A 24,670-nucleotide genomic window follows, 5' to 3' on the forward strand; every position below is an offset into this window, starting at 1 on the left:
TCAGCATGCTTCTCTCGGAGGACCGTGCCAGTCAACATCCATTTGTGTAATCGAAATACCTACGACGATTGCATGTAATTCTTACCGTTCGCTCTTTGTCGAGAAGCGGCGGCGACTGATTGCATATTATTATACGTATGATGATATATAGCCTGCGCCGCCTCTCGTGAATCGAGAGAATTCCCAGCTCGGGATGCATTTCATGTGGACTGGGAGCTGGCCCTGGGATAGAGCAATCAAGTTCATAGAGATGCTCGCTGCATTTCGACACTGTAGCGCACACAGATTGGCGTTGCTAAGGCAGCAGGCTGAAATCAAAGTGGTTTCTATTGGCAAGACCCCCCCCCCAACCCCTCCAGGAGGCTCAGTGGCTCTCTTCTATGTTGCTTCTCCTGTCATCCTAATCAGCTGCAGAGGCAGCATCATCACTACTGGCCTTTAAAACACACACATACACACACACACATGCAAATGTGAGCCCACACAAGCACCGCTGGGGGCTATGATCACAAGAGATGCAACAATAAGCGAGTGTGTGTGTTTCACTGCAGCTTTGATGATAAATTAAGACGTGGGACGTCTTTATAGTCCTTTCATCTTTACATCGTTGCTCCACATACAATACACAATGCCATGTTATCGCATTATTTGCACAGTCTAATGGTCTAATGAGATCTAAGATGAGAGCAGGGAACATGAAAAATCCAGCCGGAGCAACATTTATTTTTACTGCTTTTCCCTGTGTTATTGTTTGGACGGCAAAGACAAAGTGTGCTTAGTGTCCATCAATCCATTTTCTATAGAACTTGTCCTGTTCACTATATTTGCCACCATGGAGGCAAGAACCTAAGGGACACTTGGTTAGCCGCTGTGGCTAGCCAGCCATAGCTCGTATGGAGCAAGTTAGCTGAGCACCTTGCATCAACGAATGTCAAATCAATCCTGTCGGCCACAGGTGTCAAACTCAAGGCCTGGGGGCCAGATACGGCCCGCCACATCTTTTTATGTGGCCCGCAAAGGCATCAAATTTGTGTCATTACGACAGTTGCAAATGGTCTTAACTTTTAATATCTTTTTTTTTTTTAAATATTTGATTAGTTTTTACTCGTTTGATTTGAAAACGAGTTATTTGTCAGTTTGTTTTGTAGCTTTTACTGTATATAATATGAGGTGCTCCTACATTTATTTGGGTTGACAGTCATAATGGCCTTCCACTTGGATATTTTAAAGCAAACTTAGCGATTTAAAATCCTGCAATAACACAATTTCATTACCAGCCCAAATACAATTTCAACTCAAACTAATCCCTTTCCTATTTGCACATGTACCTCATCTTCTGGGCACATGCCTGATTCACGAATGTGATCACCGATGGGAATGCAGTTCCTTCCATCACCGCTAGTATTAAGCAATACTGACACTCATATTTCAAATCCTATAATCATACCTCATGTGCTGCAGGACTCACCCTGGATCAATTAAAATGCAATTAACTAAATTTATTGGAACCTAATCCAACTGTGCTATTGTCCAAATCCTATTGAGGGTCATTTGTAATATGTCTTCCATAGCTGGGGGCAAAAAAAAAAACTATCCATACATTCACAGACACGCATAATACATAATGAGCAGCCTGCAGGCATTGGTTGATCAATCCCTGCAGCTTCGCTTGAGCCCTCTCCGTGGGGGCAATTTTCACATCAATCTATCTCCACCCCGCCGCTGCACTTGCTTAATTCTCTTGTTTAGGAAAACTCCCGGGACACGTCGGAAGAAGGAAGCACTATATCGCCCACATTAGACGGATGCGCACCCTGTTAATTGCTTGTTATTATGAGAAAGCCCCAAGTGAAGATACAAGGAGTGATGAGAATCCATTTTTGCCTCTTATGAAACATCACATTAGGGAGGAAAACATTTTATAAGAATAGATTTCCTTGGTTTATAGAAGGGGCCAACTAATGCACATTTCATGGAATAATAGAACAAGAAGAATCCTCAGTTTTTTTCCCGATTAATAATAAAACAATATTTTTTGTTTGCGCAGCCTATGTTTAAGCACATTGCACCCTAGTTGTTTTTAAAATAAACAAGTTTGGGCAAGTTGCGGTGCTACTTAAGTATTTGGTTGATGCATCTCGTTTTTGTCGCATTATCGCGCGCGCACGCACTTACGTCTCGGAAGCGATTCCAGTGCTTGATCTTGCGGCTGTATTGGGAAATGGTGGACAGCCACTGCTCGTCCTCCATGAAATTGCCCGTTTTTTCCGCCTCCTTCACGGTTGCAGCGGCGGCGGCGGCGGCGTTGGCGACGGCGGCCTGGAGGCTGGAGCCAAGCAGCACCAGCACCAGCGGCGGGACCGCGAGGCACAACATGTCCGTCCTATGGAGCGCAGTGAGACGGTTAAAAAAATACGAAGAACACGCGTTCCCTGCTTTCCTCTTCTCAGCAAGATGAAGATGAGGAGGATGTTGAAGCTGCAATGGAAAAGTGATTAGCTTCGAGGATGCTCTTCTTCTGCGGGGAGGGGGCGAGGGGACGGAAGGGGAGGGGGGAGCGCAGTCTCGATTTGAGCGAATGCAAATGTACTATGGCAAATCAGAAATGCAATGTGTTCTCGGTTTACGACAAAGGCAACGTAACCCAAGTCAGTCGGAACGCGCAACGCTTACGTTGTACAGCATGACAAACAACCACATAGTTAACCTATATTGTGAAATAATTCATGAAATGTGTCCTCTTTCCTTCCAAACGGCCAAAGGTGAAATTTGTGTGACTTCAAATGCAAAAGTAGAGATCCTTATTTAAGAATATTATCTTATTGGTTTTAAATTTATAGTTTTTTCCCCATTAAGGTTATTCTATATTGGGGAGGTGTTCAAGCTTTAGATATGCACAGATTTAAATGTATTCCTAAAAAGTAGCATATGCCAATGAGGCTCAGGTGTGCATGACATCGGTGTGAAGTTAGAGCGAGTACGTGAAAGGTGACACGGCCCTGACGTATGTGTGGGGTCTCATGAAAAAAAAAAAAAAAAATGGAAGGCCTACTAAGCGTCTCGCCCACCTGAGAAATGCATTATGAAAGATTTTGATTCTAGTACCCCTCTGCACGAATGCTAATGCAGCCATTGTGACAGCTTGGTGAAAACCGATGTGCAACTTTACATAACTCTCACACCAGGATTCGATTATTTCACGTCACATTGCAGTATTTCATATTCTCACCACCCGCAAGGCAGCTGGGAACATCACGCATGATAAGGAGAAAAACCTAAAAGTAGCTGCTGCACCTGCACTCGCTCACATATGCGTCCATTATGTATGTGAGGGTCTAAGCACTCAGGGAGTGAGGGAGAAAACGTGGCTGATGGTATTCAAGTCTACAGTCACATCCTTTAAAATGATGGACGGTTGCAGAGATGCAAATATTTGAGTTTACGATATAGACTCAAAACAATATGCAGCTCAAATCACAAAGAATTGTTTAGATAAAATCAAATAAAATGAAAATAAAAGACACTGAGGTTGCTCAGCCGTCTTAATGCAGTCACAGCCCCAAGTTAAAGTCAAATCATAAAAAAACATCATCTTGACAGAGGATCTAAATATTTGATGGCACACCGCTAAAGTGAGCAATTGGGACGCCAGACACTGTGAGACGAATTATAAATAATGATGATCAGCATCTCCTTTTTTTCTGTTGATAGTCCCGCGTGTTCACTTCATCATGTCACTATCGACAGCATTTTCTACCCCCAACTCCCCCTCCATCAATCATTCCACAAAGGCCAATGACATCTGATCAATACGCACAATAATTGTCATTCTTGGGCACGGTGCAGCCAAGTGGAATGTGCAAGGAATTTGTCTCATTGGGGAATGCCATGTCAGAGTGCGCACAGACTGGAACAGAGTGTTTTATTGTTTATTTATATAGAAATAATGCATTTTATAGTCTATGCACTTTTATTTTGCTAAATGCCAATCCTGGTGCAAAGACTCTGTAAATGTTGTGATGCTTCATTAAAACAACCAAACAATGTAGCCTTAAAATGACCTGCTAAATAATGCTAACATACAGTGGAAAATGCCTTTGACATGCTAACATTTAGCATCAACAGTTGCGGTCTTAAAAACCTATTTGAACACAAATGGTGGAGGCACACATGTAAACAGATACAACTATACTCACTGGCATATATTCTTTATCCTCTATGCAAATGATTATTTCAGCCTATCATTAAATGACAGATTTAGGAAAAGTAGTTGGCGATTATTCTTTGTGCCTATGTAACTTTGTTATACTGCCCCGTGGCGGCCAATGTCTTTTTAATTCATTCATTATCAACTAAATGAATTGCAGCATTAAATAATGATGCACGAAAAGACTGGTTGCTATTTTACCATTTAAAAAAAAAATACACAAACTGATCAAATCAAGTAGTGCACCTGTCAGCACAAGTGACTCAGAGCAAGCAGGTCTTTTTCTGCTTCCTCCAACAATAAATCACAAGCTGAACGTTTTGCAGTCGCACCTTCCGGGGTGGGTGACACGCGTAAATGTGAAGATGCTGAGACTCAGCGGCACCAATGACGGATGAATGACTGGACACTCTGTGACATAGCACTTGATGTCATCTGTTTTGATGGACTCCGGTGCTACTTTATGGATGTAGGAGGAGAGCATGCAGATCCTCACTCACATCTGATACAAATATGCCAGTGTGTGTGTTAAAGTGCAGCTTTTTGGAGTAGACGTAATATCAGCGAAAAGCTTCACCTTTCTGCCCAGAACCTCGGAACTGTGAGGCACATGTGCGACACACTAGCCACCGCCCTGCTGCTGTATCGTAACTACTGGAAACAAAAACACAAATGATTCAATTTTTAACGCTGGTGGCAGCAACGTGGTCGCCCGCCGTGGCGACGGCATGGCAACCACCACAACCTGGGGACTCCTCTAAATCCCTCCACTCAATTTATGTGCGGCCTTATTGCATCACGGGTGACACGTCGGGATGGAATAGAGGAAATAGAGCATGCCACTCGCCGTGTTTTACAATTCAAACAGGCCTCGGAGAGCTGTTAAGTTGCTCTGCCTCGGGCTAGCCGCTTCATGTATAATGAATAAACAAAGCAAATGGATGGCTGAAGACGTTTCCACTTAATTTTTTGTCTATAAGGTGCATCAAGCTCAGAGGCACAACGGTGAAGAAATGCATAACTTTGTGATAAATGTGCTCATGGCAGAAAACCATGTCAGAACTGGACTGTTCTAAATTTCTAAGAAGTGCTTCAAGTTGGAGACACTTCCCAACCACGAATGGTTTTGTCTCCAACAAAGAACAACAACACACTCTCTTTTGGATGCAAAGGTAGCTGTTCAACTCTACACCTGAATGGAATAATAATGAGGAAGTTCTCACCCAACGACTGTCACTATTGTTAACAAACAGATGCAAGGAATCTTAACGTTTTGCATTCCCAAAGAATTCTACCATTCATAGTTGAGGGAGTGACTCCTGACAAAGCCTTGCATGACCTGATGAAGCCTGCGTGGATGAGACATAAAATGCCTTCTATTTTGAAAATGTGCCCCAAAAAGAAATAAAATTTTAGGTTAGATTGTGTACTACAATAGTCAACCCTCTTTTCCAGGTGAGGAACGAACAAAGAACAAGCTCTTATATAAACAAACATCATATCCTAAGAGCAGTGCAGTGAGGGCTCCTTGTGGAGCGTTGTGTTATTACATTGTGACATAACACGCCGCACTACCCCTCCGGTCCAGCAGAAGGCGCTAATAATGAAGCTGAAGCTCAAACAAGCACACTGCGTCATAAAAATGCGACCGTCAAGTTCGTGTCGTCATTTGATGCGACTCAAAACAACCAAAACAAAAACAAATTGATGCGACTCAGACGAAGATGGAGACATGTTCAAATTCGTCATTGAAACCACGAAAGCTCCGCGACAAAGACCTTGCTGGCACGTCAGGCGCGTCATCGTGAGGTCAACAAGGGATGCATGCTGGCGAAGGATAGCGGATATAAACGATTTGGCCGCTAAAGACTACCGTGATCAAAATGTTGCAAAGAACTCGCACACTTGGAAGAGCCGACTACAGGATGCTGCTGAAGTCAGATGCCTCTTAGGAGGATTTACTATGGATCCCTCTTCATTGCACTCTATACGATATAGTATCAAATATATAAACACAATTTTGTTTATGTATGTATATTTTTTGTGGTTGCCAAAGTGTAAAACAGGAGAAATGTTGAATGCTTGAGTACCTAATTTTTGTAAACTTTTGTTTCTAACCTCTATTTACACAAAGACTGCAAGAAATTTCTCATAAACAGTTGTAATTCAAAAACACCGCCCTGCTGTATATTTGAACTTTTAATTCAACATTCCTTTTTTAAGCACACACTGGAAAGACGATGGTTTTGGCCAAAGTCTTAGACGTTAGACACTGAAAAATTAAAGGAGACGACAACCTGTTCATATTTGCCACATTTGGTAAAAATATCCCCAAGAAGACACCGGAAAAAGTCCGTTGATGAATCCAACCAATCAGCTCCCTTTCTTGTGACTGGAGTTTTGCAGTATCCTTTGATCATTTGGCGTTCTTCTCGTGTGAAATCCGTCTCCTTCACATCCATCCCATTCCGACTCTCTTGCCGGTGGCTCTCTGTCTGACATCAAACCCAAACATCCTCCCGCCTCGTCTCGTCTCTGTCTTCACTTTGTGATTAGCTTCACAGTTATTGTAAAAATAGAACGGTAGTCTTAAAACCGAGGAGGAAAAAAAGACCTTCCATTGACCTAAATATGCTTATTTGACGGCATTTACATTGTAAAGGATTCCAGAATATTTGAAGAGTCTTCCTTGTGAGTACCCTTTTCTGAGGTCTATTGTTGATTAAAATCTGCATACACGCTCAAAAATAAAGGTGAAATTTCAAGGAAAAAACTAAATAAAAAAATCTGGTTTTAAATTGGGCAATTCAACACAATAATTTCAGTTTAGCTGGTCTGAAAACAGCCATTCATGTATTTCACAACAAAGAAATACAACTTAATTTTGTTCTATTAAAATCAATTCAACCCAAGTCTCCAAAATGACAATGACGTATTTCGTATGACGTATCATCAGATCCCACTCAAGTGTGTAAAATCCAAAGCAGCAGTCGCACCGCTCTTCACAACCACTAGAGGGCACAATGACCCCATCGCAAAACCTACCCCGCAAACAATGTTATTTTCTCATTCCTGACCTACATCTTCCTTCCTCCTCAAGTGCTTTGCGGGCTAATTCCACCTCAAGCCATTTAACAATACCTCCGAATTTACATTCTTAAACTTCTTTATTTGCTCAGCGTCTTTCTTCCATGTTTTTCTACCCCATTTTTCTTCAATCAACAATTGACTTTGCATGAAACCACCCCATTTTAGTCCCATTTTGCAATTCTTAAATATTATTGTGTAGTGTTGCACTAAATATGGAATTTAAAGGCTCGAAATGGTCAGAGCTCGACCATGATGGTATGCACACACACATTTCAACTTGTTTTAAGGACATATGACGCACTTCGCCCTTGGTGCAAACTAGTGGGGCGTGCAACAGGAATCTTATCAAAAGTGCAGAGACGCTTGGGGACGTCAGGGACGCCGACAGTTTGGACATCCGGCCCGACAGAGGGGCGCAGTCTTGGCTTCCTTCAGCTGCAGTCGGACTAACTAAGCAGCAGTGGCAGCCGGAGACACAATTAATTCTGCCGCACTCCATTAGCCAATAGTTGCCCCACTGCGAGGAGATGAGGCAAAGTTTCACAAGAGAGGAGGAGGGAGGAGATAAGCCAAGCCAAGGAGAGGATGAATGAGGGTGGTGGATAAATGCAGTCGGGGACACAGAAAGTGATGTCATTGCTTTGCAGCAGTTGTTTTGTCTGCAAGGCTATACCACTTCATTGCAGGAATCCCCCATGTTTTTGCACACATTTACTTTTTTTTTTAAAAACTAATCAATTTCTGTTTTTTCCTAAACACCTTAAGATGCCACCAAAACAGTCTAAATAGGAAAGTAGTGTTTTAATTGGTTTCAAGGAAGTGACAAGGAATTAATTGTATTCCATAACTGAGCAAATTAATCCCCACATTGAAGTTAATTGATATGCTATTAAACTATTCGGCCCTTCAGAAAAGCTTTTTTTTTGGTTATATTTTTGATGAAGAAAAATAACACTACATTGTAAAAAAAATACATTCATCTTTTGCAATAGCTGGGAGCTTAAGATCAGGGGATGCTTTGAGAATAATTGTCAATTTTGGCTATGTGAAGCCCTTTGAGACTGTTTCTGATTTAGGGCTATACAAATAAACTTGACTTGACTTGCAATACCGTGTTAGTTCTCTTCCTGAAATTCATTGTTTATAATACAAGACCTCTCTATCCTGTGTCTACGTTGTGTGAAACGGTTCTCCGCTTAACAGTATGAGTGAACAGGATGTTGAAATTTTAATCTTGGGATCACAGCGTGCACGAAAGTCGGCATAAGAGACAAGCAAGGTGTGAACGCGACGAGTCGATAAATCAGTCATACAGTGGCACCTTGACCTCAACCTGAAAATTGTACTTTACAGATGTGTTAAAAAAAGGTTGCTGAGCTGGCATATTTGCTGTCAGTAGAGAAGATATCGTAAAACTAGTGTGGTGGTCCTCAGTGGCCGCTCCTGCCCAGTAGCGGATAAAAGCTTCAGCTGGTGCAGCCGAGTTTGTGGAAATGTTTGGCTGAAGGGAGGTGGCCGGCACATTAGTGTCTGCCGTGCCGCAGGGCAGCTCTCACGCGGGCTTACGACTCCAGCGCCACAGGCACATTTTACAGGGACGCTGATGATGGACTTTTCCTCCAAGTTAGTGTTATTACTTTTGTCCATTTTTTTTTCTTGCTCTATTTCTGCTCATACAGTATGTCTTGGTGTGAGGGCCTTTTTTCAACCAGCGGGATGCACAATTCAATTCAGCCCCATTCGTTTGCCACCTCGACTGCCTTGGATAGTTTCAACTAGTAGAGGGCTGCTCATCGGGTCGTCAAGTGAGTATAGTCAACCAGAAGGGAGCATATTTCAGTTTAGCTCAAATTATTATCATCATCATTATTGTGCATTTGAATTGTTCGCTCAATCATAATCGGGCAGATTAAATACAAATCTTGGCCAACGTGTCACACGGCATATTTCAGCCACCTCCAGAATGGCTCTGATTCTGAGTCAGTAAAGAAAAAGGATTATGAGTCGGTAAGTGGTCTCTAAGTGGCAGGTGTGGCTTCATTTTTTTATCCCCCATCAATTGTTTGACAACTTAAAGGTTCACCTCTCAGCTTGATTGAAATTCGCAAAGGCGGATAAAGCGAAACCTTTTATAGCTTCTAATCAGAATAAGTAGCAATAAAGAGACTAAGGCCTCCATACAACGCACAAGTGTGTTTTTGGAAAGCATAGAACCTATTGAATCAATTTGTCAGGATTTAGGCTCGAGTGTTCTTTAATGGTATTTTACCAGGCCATTTTAGAAAATTGTGTTTTAATCATTGTGGGAACAGTTTGTGAAATGTCCCAGCATGACCATGTCTCATAAAAGCGTCCTTGGATGAACTAGTCCACATGAAGGTTCCAGCAGCTAACATAAAAGTAACCATCTTTCAAGTGAGGAGTTCCTCAGGGAACTGTTTGAGGTCCATTCATTTTCTCTTTCATTTGAACAAAATGTCATTTTCTTCACCTCCTGGATGGGTGGCAAAAAAATATGTCTTCGGCATCCATCCAAAGGATAAAAAAGTAGTCAGACTTTTTTGTGGAGTTCTTCTGGGAAATGCTTGATGTCCATTCATTTTCACTTCCATGAAATGATGGCTAAACAAAACAAAAAAAACCAGCAGGTTCCATCCAAAGTATCAAAAATTATTCAGACAGTTTTTTTAGAGGTGATCCTCAGGGGAATGTTTGTGGTCCATTCATTTTCTATCCAAGTCGAACTGATTCCTATTGAGGTTATTTCGGAATTACGTGAATTCAATGTAATTAACAGTTAAGGTACGGCGATAATCTCTCGAGTTAAACCTGGAACTCCTGGTGCGCTTAGCCGACATTATTCTCATGCTGAATCCCCTCACTGTCCCCGACTGCTTGCACCCCCCCGCCCGCCTCCTCGATGACTCTGACTAGTTCCTTGCCATCTGTCTGCCTGGGAGCCTGAGGTGCTGCTTGCTATTTAGATGATTTAGTCGGAGTGGGAGAAAGGGATTTCATTAGCTGTTTACCTGCGGGCCTCTGGTACCTGCAGTGCTGTACGGGCACTTTATTAAAAAAGGGGAGCAAGGCGGTTCAGCGGGTGAAAGTTCGGCCCGGCGCATCTGGCCGCGGGTGCGAGTCCTCAGAGTGGCTCTTCATTTCAACGCTTTATTTATAATCCTTCAGGTCTAGGCACGGGTCATTTTCTGGCTTTGAGGCCCACCAAGAACAAACCGCGACGAACCCGTCGGTTCTGTGCGATGCCGCGTTGGGATGGGGATTTTCGTTCCGCTGGCAAGTTCATTTCAAAGGGAAGGAAGAACAATTGTTTACTTGAGCGTTTTCATTAGTTCTTAATAACACTAACTAAGGAATAATTGTCTTCCTACACTTTTTGTATGCTAATAATAAGTATGATTCCTTTCCATGAGTACAACCACTGGCCATAAAGTTCTGACTAAGGAGAAGTTGCCATTTTTAGGCCCATTAAGATTTTTCTCGATTTCAAAGTGTAACGAATCAGTTCGATTCGTTGCACTCTTAAAATAATCCGTTTTTCCGATTGCAATCATTTTTATTGTGACACGCCAAACGACAGTCTGCTAACGTCGTTAGCGTATTCACTTTCTGATGACCTGCCCTTTGTTTTCAGAGTCCTTGACAACTTTCACAGTGTCTGAAGAAGTCATCCTGGGTGTCAGTCAGCGAGCGCAAAGGAAGTGCAGCGTTCCTCGTGGCGTCACGCGGAAGAAGCTGCGCTGACTGACAAGAGGCCCGTCGGAAAGGTTGCACTCTGGGAGAGGCCTCGGAGCAGGTAGCGCTACGACGGGGTGGTCGCCCTGGGAGGCCTCCCCGTCTCACCCCACCCTCTCCCACACAAACAGTCGCAGCTGGAGTTGAAACATCTCAGCCCTCTCTTTGCTTTGCCCTCGCCGCTTCCATTTTCCTCCCCGCAACCTTTTCCCGTGACCTATTCTCCATCCCTCTTCTCCTCCCACCTGCGCTCGGTTCCACCTCCCTTCCCCCCTAGCCCCTTTCTGTCATTTATTGTCTCCCTCACCCACTTGTCCACCCCGAGTGCTGCCGTCACCTTTCCATCTTAAGCCGCTTTTTCAGCCCCTGCAGGTTTTCTCTGTCAACCTTCACCCCCTACCGAAGCCTTGAAAGCCTCATCCTGTCACTTCACCTTTTCTCCCCCCCTCCCTCCTCTTCACCTCCTCCATCTCCTCCTCCTCCTGTCAGTCAAAGTGGTTGCATGACCCACTTACATCCAGTGATCCGTCCTCATCCGCCACTAAATGCTCTTGTTGGCTTGAGTTTGACGACAGGCACCTTCAGCCAACCTCTGCATCTGTGGCACATTTTATTTGCAAGGGTCACTTCTAGCTTTTGTTTCCGTCCAAGGAGTGATCAGTTAATGCAGCGGAACCTTGACCCACTGCTTTAATCTATTCTGTGACCATGCATATTGCTCCAAAGCATCTTTCTCCATTGAAATGAATGGAAATCCCATTAATCTGTTCCTATCCCCCAAAAATCTTACACTTTTTAAAAATGTTTTTTTTTATCAGGGAAACAAGCATTCTATAATGTACTTTGTAAAAATATAATTAGGTAGGAGGGTACGAATTAAACAAGTTTGCATTATTATGACTTTTTTCAGGTGCATGAGGTCTTGAGGATCTAACGGTTCCCGTCGCTAATAAGTGAAACAGGTGCAGTGAAGTATCGCATCAACGAGCTATTGACAACATCAAACAAGTACGACCATTTAACATTTAATCTCCCCACAAATGAGTCATCTTTTGTGTGAGACTGGTCGAAATTAAACTAGTGAGCACTGAAAGGACTGATGAGGACTGAAAAACTTTGCGCCCTTCAACTCAAGTGCTTCTTTTCACACTCCTACTCGACCTGTGGCCTTTCTTGGCGTCAGTGCACTGCTTTGGTGCTGCCCATGTCTGCAGCAACGTGTTGAAGCACTGATTCACCGTTCAGTCTTTTCTATGTGAGTGGTTGAGCACAGAAAAAAGACGAACAGGTCATTCACCTCTTTCTTTCACTCAAGAGGAATGAAAATGAGGCAACCTTAAGAAGGCCGTGCCACCGTTTAACTCACTCGTTTAGGTAGAGTGGCACTATTGCGGGAACGCACATCCAAAACGCTCCATTCGTAATAGAAAATATTTGGGGAGGTTTTTCAACAGTATTAATATAACAGCATTTTGATTTAGTCGTCAAATAACCCAATTTATTTATTCATCTTTGGTAAACATCGAGGCGATTTAGTCAGCGTGAAAGCAATTTCCGTGTTTTTGTAAACATCAAAGATGATTTTGTTTTCTAAGAACCTAATACAGGTGTTTTCCTGGAAATGAATGACGATTCTGTATGAAATGTGTTTTTTCTAAACAGCCAAGACGATTTCGAGTCAAAGACGATTTAGTCTTGAAGTAACCAAAGATAACATAGTACACGTAAGTACTAATTTACTTCTGATACATACTTAAAATACAAGCAGTATGGAAAGTATGTTTTTTCGTGGGGCTCATGGATAGGATAGTATATCCCATGGAGGTCACCTATCCCATGGAGGTCACCTATCCCATGGAGGTCACCTATCCCATGGAGGTCACCAACCCCTTTTTTTTTTCTTCAAACTCCCAATATTCTTCAGAAAACACTGATAAAGATTCATCATATGTTCCTCACAGGTGACAGGTAGAATGTGGTAAAAAAAAAAAAAATTCTGGGGAAAAAAAATTGGAAAATGCCAAAAAGTCAATTATCTGGCCTGGCAAGTCAACGCCCCCCGTGACCCCCCCCCCCCCCCCCCCCCGCTCTAGCTCCGCCAGTGACTAAAAGCAAATAGTTATCAGAATAATAAACACCTAAGTACAGATACCTGAAAAAATATACCTCAGTACAATAATTGATGTATTTGTACTTGGTCACAACAGTGGAAGGAAGGAAGGAAGGAAAGAGGGAAGGAAGGAAGGACTACTGTTATAGAGAAGGAGGGATGAGAGGATAACGTGAGATTATGTTGAGAGCTATATTAGACAGTGCAGTGTAGCAGGGGAAATTGGAGTGTACGTGTGTGTGTGTGCGTATGGTGGTGGTGGAAATTGGTGTCGGCAGGACCCCAAATGGCTGTTTTCCTGCCTGACAGCAGATAAGAGAGAAAAAAAATATAAACAAGGCAGCATGATAGCAAAGAGAGGATGAGCAGGAGAATGGGAAGAAAATGTGGACGTGATGTGGTTTGTGAACGTTTTCCACACGCAAACCCCTCGGCGCCAATCCCATGACTGATAATCAATGTTTTTTTTTTCGTGGCTGATTGAACCTCTCGGATCGAACGTCTTTCTTTCTGTGATTGGCTGAAAGGCTTCATTGTGAGATCTAATGAGATTTTTTTGTACACTTAAGTAGATTTTGTAAGTATCACTGTGTAAAGTGGGGAGAAAAAGTCTACACACCCTTGTTCAATACTCTATTTTTGTGTTATAAAAATATGGCAAGCTAAATTTTCCCAAACATTTTCTACTATAAACCCATCAACATAAAATAATATTGAGTGGATCAACCGAGACAATGTTGCATAAGTGTACACACCCTCTTACAGGCATTTTCCCGTGGCCAGAATTAACCAATCATTTTCAAACTCATATTGGAGTCATTGCACAACTGCCTCTGATAAATTAGCAAACATATGTATTTTTACATTTTACATAAGCTCATCCCAGAGTTGACTGCAGATGAATCACAATCTCTCCTTTGACCAAAGTCCAGTTTTACACAAGTATCCGTGCTTCTACTTAAGTACAGCGTATGAGTACTTTCACCACCTTTCTTTCCTTTTTATCTCATCATCACTTGCAATCCTCCCTGCTTGCACCCATCTATCCATCTGCAGTAATGAGAAATCAGGGACCGCTGGTTCACCCACCTGAGCATGTGTGTGTGTGTGTGTGCGAGTGAGAGAAAATGTGTGCGCGAGTGTGCTTATAAGACCATGGGGATTGCATTTCAGATTGCTCTGCTCTGGTTCTTTGCACCATCTGTGTGTGTGCGTGTGTTTGGGGATGGGAAGGATGGGTGTGGGGCCTCTCACCAGCTTCCAAGGTGACGACACAACACACCTACACACACCTACAAAATCCTTCTTTTATTGTATCATTCTGTGTGTATGTTATTAGTCAAACAATTTTATTTATACTGTAGTAAACTTTGAACTCATTTTTTATAGAGGAAGAGTAGAAAAGCGAGCTGGAAATATATGTCTGGTAATACATGCGAGTTTGTATCAAGCATCAGTTTGGCCTTCATGAAGTAAGACTGATGCAAGCATCCAGCACCCCGGCCCCCCCCCCCAGCCACCTTGGTGCCGTCGCACATGATGAAAAGCCTCTGGTCTGACTCTTAACTACCTTCTAGCTTCTTTCTTCGCTCGGCCGTCCTTTTCCTCCTCTCTCCCATTGATTCACTTGATCCCCGTGCCCAAAGCCATTGCTTTCCTCACTGATGCTAATCTCCCCACAGTAAAGCATTGTCAGACATTTTGATCACACGCCAGACTTCCCTCTCCGCTCGGCCCTTCTCGGGGCTCCTTTTGCGCACATTTGGGGAGTACTCTCCATATAAGTGACACATGGAGCGAGAGAAAAAGCAACAGTAGCGAAAATGCTGACTTTCCTTCAGAACCAGAATGAGGCAATACTTAGCAACGGGTTGTAGCGTAGGAGGAAAAGTCATCTCCCGCGGTTACGACATCCCATCATATCCTCATGAGTGGCGTGCTGGTTAAGAAGGGAGACTCGACGAGGACCATGTGTTTTTGGCAGTGTTACTGGAGAGTCTCTTTTGGCATATCGGTTCTTCTGTTTTGGAATTCAATATGTTAAGACCGCCAATAGACCACACAGAAGATTTTTTTTGGGGGGGAATAAATCAAAAACCTGGCATTTGAGCAGGGGTGTGTAGACTTTTGGCATCCATTGTAGATATTGGTAGAGCCTGTCAGTGGTTGGCTGGATTATTTGATTTTTTTTGCCATAAAAGCTCATGTCAAATAAATCTGCCGTTTTGAATTAGATGACATTCGCTTGTTCTTCAACATGGAACTGGTCGCTGAATCTGATTCACGTGGATTTGCATGAACGCTAATGCTCAGCTAGTGGGCCAGCATGTGGCTAGTGCCCATACGTGATTTTCACTCAGCTGATCTGATTAGAAAGGTGACAAAATCAATAGTAGTTAGGAGACCTGTGAGAATAAGAGGCTAAGTGCGCTTTCTGCCTGGACATCAAAGACGGTAACAATGACACATGGTGACCTCAAAACACTTACTCGGTGTCCAATTCGATTGCTTTAGGATGAGATCAATTAAAATCAATCGCGTTCTTGCATGTATTTACTACGTGGTCATTTAACGTGAGCGTTGCGGCAGAGGAGGCTAAATGTGCTTTTCTCTTTCAGCATCACGCTTTGCCCCCGCTGGCCCTCTTCATCCGATTTTTTCTTTCTCCAACCGTCTCGTCCTCCCGCCTCAGGCATCGCTGGTGAGTTTTGCCTCCGTCAGCACTTCGGGGAGAAGATGAGAGGTTGACGGGAAGGAATCCGACAGATGTGTCAGTACAGGTAGGACACCAGTGGCAAAACACAAACTGACTCATTTACTAACTAAATTCTAATATTGCTCCAGATGATTTACACAGCACAATTGTCTGCAGTGATTTCATCTTTTTGCGTGGCACAGATGCTTTGTATAATTGCGACGTGATAGCGGTGGATTAAGTCGGGTAAGTCCCAGGCGGTAAATTCACCGCCCGCCACAAGAAGCAAGATGGAGGCCAACAGATAAGCGCAGATCTTACGCACCGCTGACAAATGGCGGCAGAATGACCGCTGCGATTAGCCGGCCGAGAGGTCAGCGTGTCAAGCGCAAGCCGAGGGAGAGAAGGACATGACGGCACACAAGAAGAATATGAGAAGTCGGCCCTCCTGAGAGGCAGAACGGGCCAAACTGGAGGCTGAACCATGTTAGTAATAAAAACGAGATAGTGTGTGTGTGTTTGTGTTCACTAACACAACTCAAGCACACTGTAAGTGAACTCAAATAACTGCCACGTAAAGCAAACAGCACAATGGAGCCTGACATAGTTAAGAACTATATTTTCATTGATATATACAGTGTGAAAAGGTTCAATTGTAAATTTTCCCGACATTGATTCGATTTAAAGACACCTGTAAACTCTGTATTGAGTCTATGTTAGTTTGAAGCGAGAATCCACTCTACTTTTCTTTGGCACTTCTTGCTTGTTTGCACATGACCTTAGTCTCTCCATTTTATTGCCAGGCAGAAGAGATGATGGCATGTTGACCCGCGCTGCTAAATTATTGAATTTCACCAACAGAGGAAGTCAGAGGACATTTGGCATTGTAGTAGGGCTTTTTCTTTTTTGCAAAAAAAGAAAGACTATGTATATAAGGCTTTTTTTTTCTTGAGTAAAAAAAATAAAATAAGGACCATGTATTGTAAAGCTTTTTTTTTTTTAAATGAACATGTATCGTAGGGCTTTTTCTTTTGTAAAAAAATTAACAAATACCGTGTAAGGCTATTTGAATGCTAAAAAAATAGTCTGGCTTTTATTTGGAAAAACTAAAAATTGAGCAATCTCTGCAGAAATGTTGTGTGAACATTTGAATGCAAGTGTAACGATCAGTGAGAAGTAAGTTGAATGGATTTAAAAGAACGAATCTTATTTATAAATACAAATGAATAGTAATCAATGACCAAGCAGCCCACTCCTCACAGAAGAAGCTGGAGGTAGGAGCACCAAACAACACAAATAAATAAACACGCAAGTGCAGTCGGCAGCAGCGGCTCATAAATCAAGCGCCCCCATGCTGACTGCTGATTGGGGACAAGCACCACCCGGCTGAGGTCTGCCGTCTTGCAGTTATGGAGCTGCGGGAGGGAGGAAGAGGAGGTCCTTCCATCCCTGCTTCAATACATCACAAGATGGCTCAGTCGTACCTGCGCACTCATCGTGGCCATATTTCACTTTAATAGCGCCGAGCCATTTCTTCTTCCTTCTTATTATTATTGGGCTCACACCAAGGCAGGAATGATGACCTCATGGGTACATCTCCAAATCCAGCAATCGATATGTTGTATCTTGTCTTGGAACCTTCCAACCGATGAAAAACATGACTCAAAATCCTAATTTTGCCCAACGCTGGCACATAAGTCAAAATTTGTCTTTGCAGGCCACATAAAACGATGTGGCGGGCCTTATCTGGCCCCCGGGCCTTGAGTTTGACACCTATGGTCATTTAGTGGCTCCTTCATGCTGCAGTCAAGCATAAGCGCCTCACAGCGGCGTGCGCCCAAGCCAATTACGCAACTGCCGTACTTTACGAGAAACAAATGCTCCCTCGCAGGGTGGCTGTCGACAAAACAAGCCCCCCACCCCGCCCGCCCGCCCGCCCGCCTCTGCTGCTCAGGTGAGAGATGACAAGTGGCCTTCACGTGCAGGCTGTCAGAAGAATGAAGCGCTCCTCAGCGGCGTGCCCGGGGAGCGTGTGAGCACGTTTGTGTGCGTGTAATTGCTTTGAGCTGTCATAGTGAAAGCAGCCAATGGGATCCCACCCACGGGCCTGTGTGCGTCGCCAACGCTGCCAGTTGGGAGACACGCGACGGCGCTTTCATGTTCCTCCTAGCAAACGGGGAGAACATTTCTACAAGTGGCCTGTCATTGACTGTGTGTAGAATTCTCTTGACACCCTAATTTAAACCCCTAACACTTGTTTTCAACCTTAACTCAGAAAACCAGACTCAAAGTCTATTCTGAAACCCACAAACTTTAGAACCTCAACTTGAATCCCTCGACGTATGGTATCACGCGTGACAAGATTTCGTGGGACTTATTGAGTAGGGGTGGTATATACGTAGTTGTAGACAAAAAAAAACACGTTGCCTTATTTGTCCCTCTTTGAAATACAAGCATCAAAGGTCACATTTGACTTACAAAATGAACAAATAGCCTGAAATGTCACTCGAAAAGTGCACAGAGAAAATATTAACGTTGAAAAAGTCAATAAATCGGCCAACAAATGAACTAAAGTGGAAACCGAGCCCCCGAAAGAAAACAAATAGAAACTAGTGACACAATCCCTCGCTGCTCCTTTTGCTCACATTTATATTTTGCTTCGCTTCAGACCGGTAAATAAACAATCTGTCATTGTTAGCGGGCCGGCGTCTCGGCCAATCGGCGGGCTGGAAAGCCGTTACCGGGCGGAGTAGGCTGCCGAAGCCGGCATGATAGGGCCAATTGCCTCTGAGAGATTGCTGCTTCAAATAGAGTCTATCTACGTATATGTGTGTGTTGTGTGTTGGTGTGTGCTTGCCTGGCTCGTGTGTTGCCTGTGGAGGGAATTTATGGGGGGGGGGGGGGCATTGACATTTGAGCTTTTTCTTAAGCTTTAATTGAGTTCATGCTAGCAATTAAGAAAAGATATTGGCTACTTGACAGCAGGATGCATGTGCTTAATTAATTCCATTTTTTTTTTTTTACGGTTCTTCACAGAGCGCTCACATCATAAACAACATCATCAACCTGAGATGAGAGTGATCTCCGCTAAGGCTAAATTAGCGGTCTGCATCAAAAGTGAACACGCAAATAAATGCATAAAAAAGAAAGAAAAAGAAAGTCTCTGGAATATTTAAGGAAATGAAAAAAAAAAAGGCCGCCAACTGTATATTTAAAAATTGTATACACTAATTGTATAACTTATTTCAAATGTAAATTAATGCAAAAAGAATGTAAAATAAATTCAGTTTAAATTTTACAAGTTGATTAAATACATTTGAATATAAAAAACTGTTAATTCAATTATTAAAAAAAAAAAAATGTGTGAATGAGTTTTCAGTATGTTGCAGTGATGAAAACCTTTTATTGTAAAATCTAATTACCTTTAGTCTTGTTGAAAAGCTGCTGCCAGTGCAGTGCGGTGATAAAGATGTTTATGGAGTCCTTTGGAGTCCACTTTGTGCTCCCCATTGATTTTGTGAGAAAGTCGCGGGCGGCTAAAATCCATCTAACTCTCATCTCAGGAAAAGTCTGCCAGGGCGACTTGATTGTCTGTCAAATGAGAGAAAGCAAGATAAATAAGGATTGTTCAACAAGTTGGGACACTTTGGCAAACTTTGAAATGCCGAAAAGCTCAGTCCAAGCCTTGTTTTCTTTTATATATCCGCTTTTCAAGTGAAAATCCAGACAAGCTGAAGTCAGGTTTTTCTTTTTTGGGAGGGGCTTGGTGAGGTTGTTTTTAAAGCCCGATGTAAACAGATGAAAATAGTTTGTAATTAAATACAATATGAATAATTGTGCTTAAGTCATATGACCTTTTTGGCAGGATAATGAACGCATCCCTGCGAGTACTGTTATATTTTGTGTCTTCATGTGTTGCGCCACTTTTTGTGTTCTATCCGCTCGCCCATCAACAGCGTTTTCAAAATTCTCTTAACATTTAATTTAACACAGTGACATTTTCCGTTCGTATTTGCTCGAACAACAGGTCAACATTAATATGTACAACACGTGCCATTCAAATTGCTTCATTTTCATTTCACTCTCTGGAACGTGAAATGGAATATTAGGAAAATAAAAGAAAAAGGTGGGAGATGGTGTATTTTAAATTGTGTTTATCTTTTAAGGCTGATGCCTCCCTCCCTCTGGCGATTAAAATAAACTCAATTTTTCGTCCCTCGTTCCCCTTGTGAGAGCGCTCTGACTAATCTAAGACACATTCACATGCTCGCCATCTACTATATATCGCTCGTCAGTCCTCACGTCGCCTCTCGTATTAAACTCAAAATAACAGCGGGACAGGGGGGGAGTTTAATCTCATTTTCCATACCTCTTCATTCTCTTTTGCTCTATCGCTTCGATTACATAAATGAAGTTGGTGTTATTTCAAATTGACTCTGTCGCGTCTTCTTTTAGTTTGCTTGCAGTCGCTTCGCTCACGTTCTGCAGTTGTAATGCTAATCATTTTCAATGTCTAAAATGTTATCGCTGAACCATGAAGGCTCAACAAAAAAATAGATTATTCCTCCACTTAAAATTCATCTTGGGGCTCTTTTCTTTCTTTTTTTTTAATCATCAAGGAGCCGCACTGTAATTTCTGCCAGCTAGTGGTGGCGCTTAGGGAAACAATGTTATCCCTGCACATCATTATCGGACATTAATTGACTCATCCTATCGCCGGGTCGCCCTGTGCGGACGTGAGGCGGCTCGATGATGATGAATTCACGCCTGCGGTGTTGGCTGAAAACTTGGGAAAATCTTCACACATAATTTATGGTTTGGTCCATAAAGTGTCCGAAAATACGCAAAAATGCTGATCATTGTTTTCCAAAGTAAAAAGCAAATGATTCAGCACAAAGATAATTTGCCCACTTTCAATCATACAGACATCAGATATTTACTGTTGAGGAACTGAAATTCTGAGCACTATGACAATCAATAAAAATCATTCTAAAAACAATCGATTAATCGATTGGTCGTCGATTAATCGATTACTCATTGTATCGCCATATTCCACTATTTATTTATGAAAGTTAGTCGAAAAGAATATATATTGCTAAGGTTAAATATGATACACTAATCATGATGAGAAGCTACATGAGCAACCAACCACGGGACACATTTCAAGATGAGGCCGACATATTGCAAAGTTTGATTTCTGCTCCTCAGATGCTCAATCAATGCACTTATCAATGGCCATTTGAAGATTAAAGCACCTGCACTCGACTTGGCCCAGTTAGCGGCGTAATGGACAGCCGAGCTCGGCCCGGCGTCGTAGCTTCACTGGAGCACGTTATGAGTTTTTGGCCCGCAATCGATTAGGCAGCTCGAGAAAAAGCTCTACAGAATGTCGAAAAGTTGACAGTGACCTGTTGGGAAAACGATTTGCTTCCCTTGACTAGCAGTTTGCGCGTGATTCTGGAAATTATTTTTCACGGAAATTCAAATATTTGGCCATAAAAGTGGAATATATTTGTATAGAATTATGAATTATCATTGAAACAGCCAAACTGAGAAGACACAGGAAGTCTGCCATTTTTTTCTGAAGTGGCTACCCTACGTTTCAATTTGTTTCCTTCATTTCCTCACGACGAAGAAGGACAGAGAGGTCACCGGAGGACACGCTTCGATAACGAGGAGGAAGACGTCTGGACGGAACGAGTGATAGCCCTAATGAAGGCCAGCGGAGGAGGTAGCAGCGATTCCCATCAGGTGCGTCGTGGTGATAGTTGCCAGGGTGACCTCTCCACCGCCGAGGACAACCTTATTGGCGTCCTCTAATTGGCCGCCAGATAACGTTGGAATGCGATTACCAGCCGACGCCATGCCCAAGAAGGGCAAAGAGAACATCTTGAGAAGAAAATGCATCACGCAGCTGGACTTTTCCAAATGTTGCAAAATATAAATGTTATGCGAGGTTAATGGCTTGGAAGGGGAGATGTAACACTGACTGTAATTTACATTTCAACATGTAATTTGATTTAAAAATAGATGTGGTGGAAACTTCAACCTAGTTGACATGATTATTGAGGGACTGGCTAATTAATTGACACTTTCTGTTGCTTAGATTCATTGCACAAACATGTTTTCATTTTTGAAAGATGAATGTTCACCCCCGAAGGTAACTGTTTTGTTAGCAAATTCTCTTTATGACCTTTTTGTTCCAACCTAAAATATTATTTCATTATTATTTCATTCCAGAGAATTGGAAATATTCACTGATGTCACCCACTAATATTTTAATTTCATGCTCCAAGTCACCCCAATACATTTCTAATGGAAGACAAGGCAGAGAGACAAATGGGGTGAAGGAGGGGAGAAAAAAATCATTTCCATTAGCTTTGCTTAGCTGAACCCCAAAACATTGTTAATTAATCTGGACTTTTCTTTAAAAACTTTTTCTTTTTTTTTTTAAACTGTCACCTTTTTCTCCTGGGACTGACGGCACGCTGTGGAGTCATTACTCAGAACTAAGACACGCCCCTGATTTGCTTTTTGAAAAAGTAATTATCGAGAAATGATGTGCACGAGTGACGCCTAGCCAGAGAGGTTAAATAGAAATAGAAATCCAAAACCAGCCCAGACAGACAAAAGTGGCCAAATTGGCATCTGCAAAATCAAATGAAAAATCAGTCAGTCAAGGGAGTCGCCAGGATGCTGCGGGGGCCAACATCCACTTCCAGGAACATCACCGCTTAACAGCTTCGCCGTGTGTTTCTCTTATGTAGTGTGTTTTTGTGCGTGTCAAAAAGACGAGAAGTGACAGACTGGAGCGGCGCCAAGTCGGCAGTATGCGTGATGCGGGCTCGGAACCGGTGCTCGCCTCTCACCGTCCAGCTGTCTGTTTTTATTTAGCTTTGGGATATGTTCGCCATCTATGATTCAAAAACGCTGAGACACCTACACCAACGCAGATCTCAAACTGCCAGCAGACTAAGAGTTGTCATTCCAGACGTCAAACCAGATAGGAAAACGCTCTGACAACCCAGCTTGTCTTTCATTCCGGTGTTTTGTGTGTGTATTTAGGCTGTCGAAACACACACACGGATACAAACACGTGCAACGTATCTGGAGCTCCAGTGAACTTGGTCATGTGGTCAGGGGCAATTGAAGAATCGTATGCATACACAGTAAACAATTGTCTAACGCCCCCAATGGCTAGACACACTTTTCTCCAAAACCGGAGCTCCAAGTGAAATAACCTTCAAAGTTTTGTGATCCGACAGTTGAAAGTCGCATTTTAAACTTTAATTCTCGACAAGTACAACAACCAGCTGTCAAAAAGCTTTATTAGAACAACTGCTTCCATTCCGAGCTTTTTGTGTCCCATAAACGACCGGGAGAAGTCGCATGGTATTGACCTGTGGCCGACACAACGTCACCACTCTGGTGAAAACAGCTTTTAGTGTCACCAGGCGGAATGCCACGTACACACACACTTAGTCCACAGCCACTGTTTTTGTCTAGATTTTCCCGCAAATGTCACGACCTGTTCTACTTGCAGCCAGCTGCCGTCTTTATTGGTGTATGTTGGTGTGTGTTTGCAATTGTAAACTTGGATAGCGCTTTTCCACCTGTTTATTCATTTACCGTGTGTGGAATCTCGAGCTCAGACTTGCAGCCAAAATCTATCTTTGCTAGTCATTTAAACAGCAAGTCCATAAATCTAACTTGATCATAATAGTTAATTGAGTATGTTTATATAATGCTTTTTTTTTTTTTTTTTTTTACACCATATGTTGTCCAAAGCACTTTACCAAGCCTCATATGTACTTTTTTGGAAGCACATTAGCGTGTTGGCTTTTTTTTTCTAGTTCAAATGCCCCCGCCGTACTTCACGCACATTGGCCAACAGCAAAACTTCTTTTGGACCGATTTTAAATCCATTGAGTCGTAGCAAATCGCGAGAAATAAGCTAAACTGGCTGTTTTTGTACTTTGTGTCTTTTGCTAGGATGGCGAAAGACGCCAACAGCAAGTAAAGTAATTATTAATGACTGACTGTACTGTATATGATTTGTGTTTCCCTGCAAACAATAAACTAAAAATGAAAACAAAACCGTTTGTCTGATGAGTGGTGTGCGAGTGTCTTTGTGCATCTGATCTCTTTGTGCACAGCTAACTTGAGACCCTCACTTTGCTTAAAAGCAAACCAAAAAGTCTGTCAGAGGATAAAATAGGCAATGTTTCTTTTTTGTTTTCTTTCTCTTTTAGACATGTGAAGAAATGAAAGTGCTGTTATTCGCAGGATGACTGACTGACTCAAATAGAGCCATTAAAGTGGGTCAGACGTTAGCGATTAACAGTAAACAACGTGTGGGCTCCAAGGTGAAAGCCATGCTTGGAGTGCCGAAAAAAGATGCTTCAACATAGAGTGGTAATTGAAAATCATCTGGGTGCTCGCTTTTATAGCTTGAAATGTATTCATTACAACCGTTTTTCTTCAGGAACCAAATGTGTGTTAAGAGTGACACGTCAGTTTGACATTCCTCAGGAATCACGGCTGAGGTGTCTTTATTCTTTACTTTGAGCTCCAAATGCCTGGCTTCTCCATTTCCTGCTTTTCTCTCGCCTGGCCGGCCATCAATATGCAAACGGCGCAGAGACTGGCGCCTTTGTGATAACCCCAGGCAGATTCCTCGGTATAAACAATACAGCTGCAGTTTATCAATATATTTTCATGTTGTGTTTTGACAGAAGCGAGGATGAAGTTTGTTGACTTTACTTTTGCTTTGCTGACGTTTCTGCTGTACTGGCAGTCGGCAGTCGAGTTTATT

General features: G+C 42.6%; 1 protein-coding gene across 1 annotated transcript in view; it reads right to left on the bottom strand.

Annotated features, from left to right (window-relative positions):
• spock2 (SPARC (osteonectin), cwcv and kazal like domains proteoglycan 2) overlaps window positions 1–19,419 on the bottom strand; it is a 32,677-nt gene extending 13,258 nt beyond the window's left edge. Inside the window, exons 1-2 of the mRNA XM_088385963.1 lie at window positions 19,278–19,419; window positions 2,176–2,383 (exon numbers count right to left, since the gene is read on the bottom strand). Of these exons, the coding sequence (XP_088242089.1) occupies window positions 2,176–2,376 (201 nt within the window). The 5' untranslated portion in view covers window positions 2,377–2,383; window positions 19,278–19,419. The remainder of the gene's footprint in view (window positions 1–2,175; window positions 2,384–19,277) is intronic.
• Between the last annotated feature and the right edge of the window lie 5,251 nt (window positions 19,420–24,670).

The sequence above is a fragment of the Syngnathus floridae genome, chromosome 9 (genome assembly GCF_059516105.1).
Source record: "Syngnathus floridae isolate MCC-2025c chromosome 9, RoL_Sflo_1.0, whole genome shotgun sequence".
Taxonomy (NCBI): Eukaryota; Metazoa; Chordata; class Actinopteri; order Syngnathiformes; family Syngnathidae; genus Syngnathus; species Syngnathus floridae.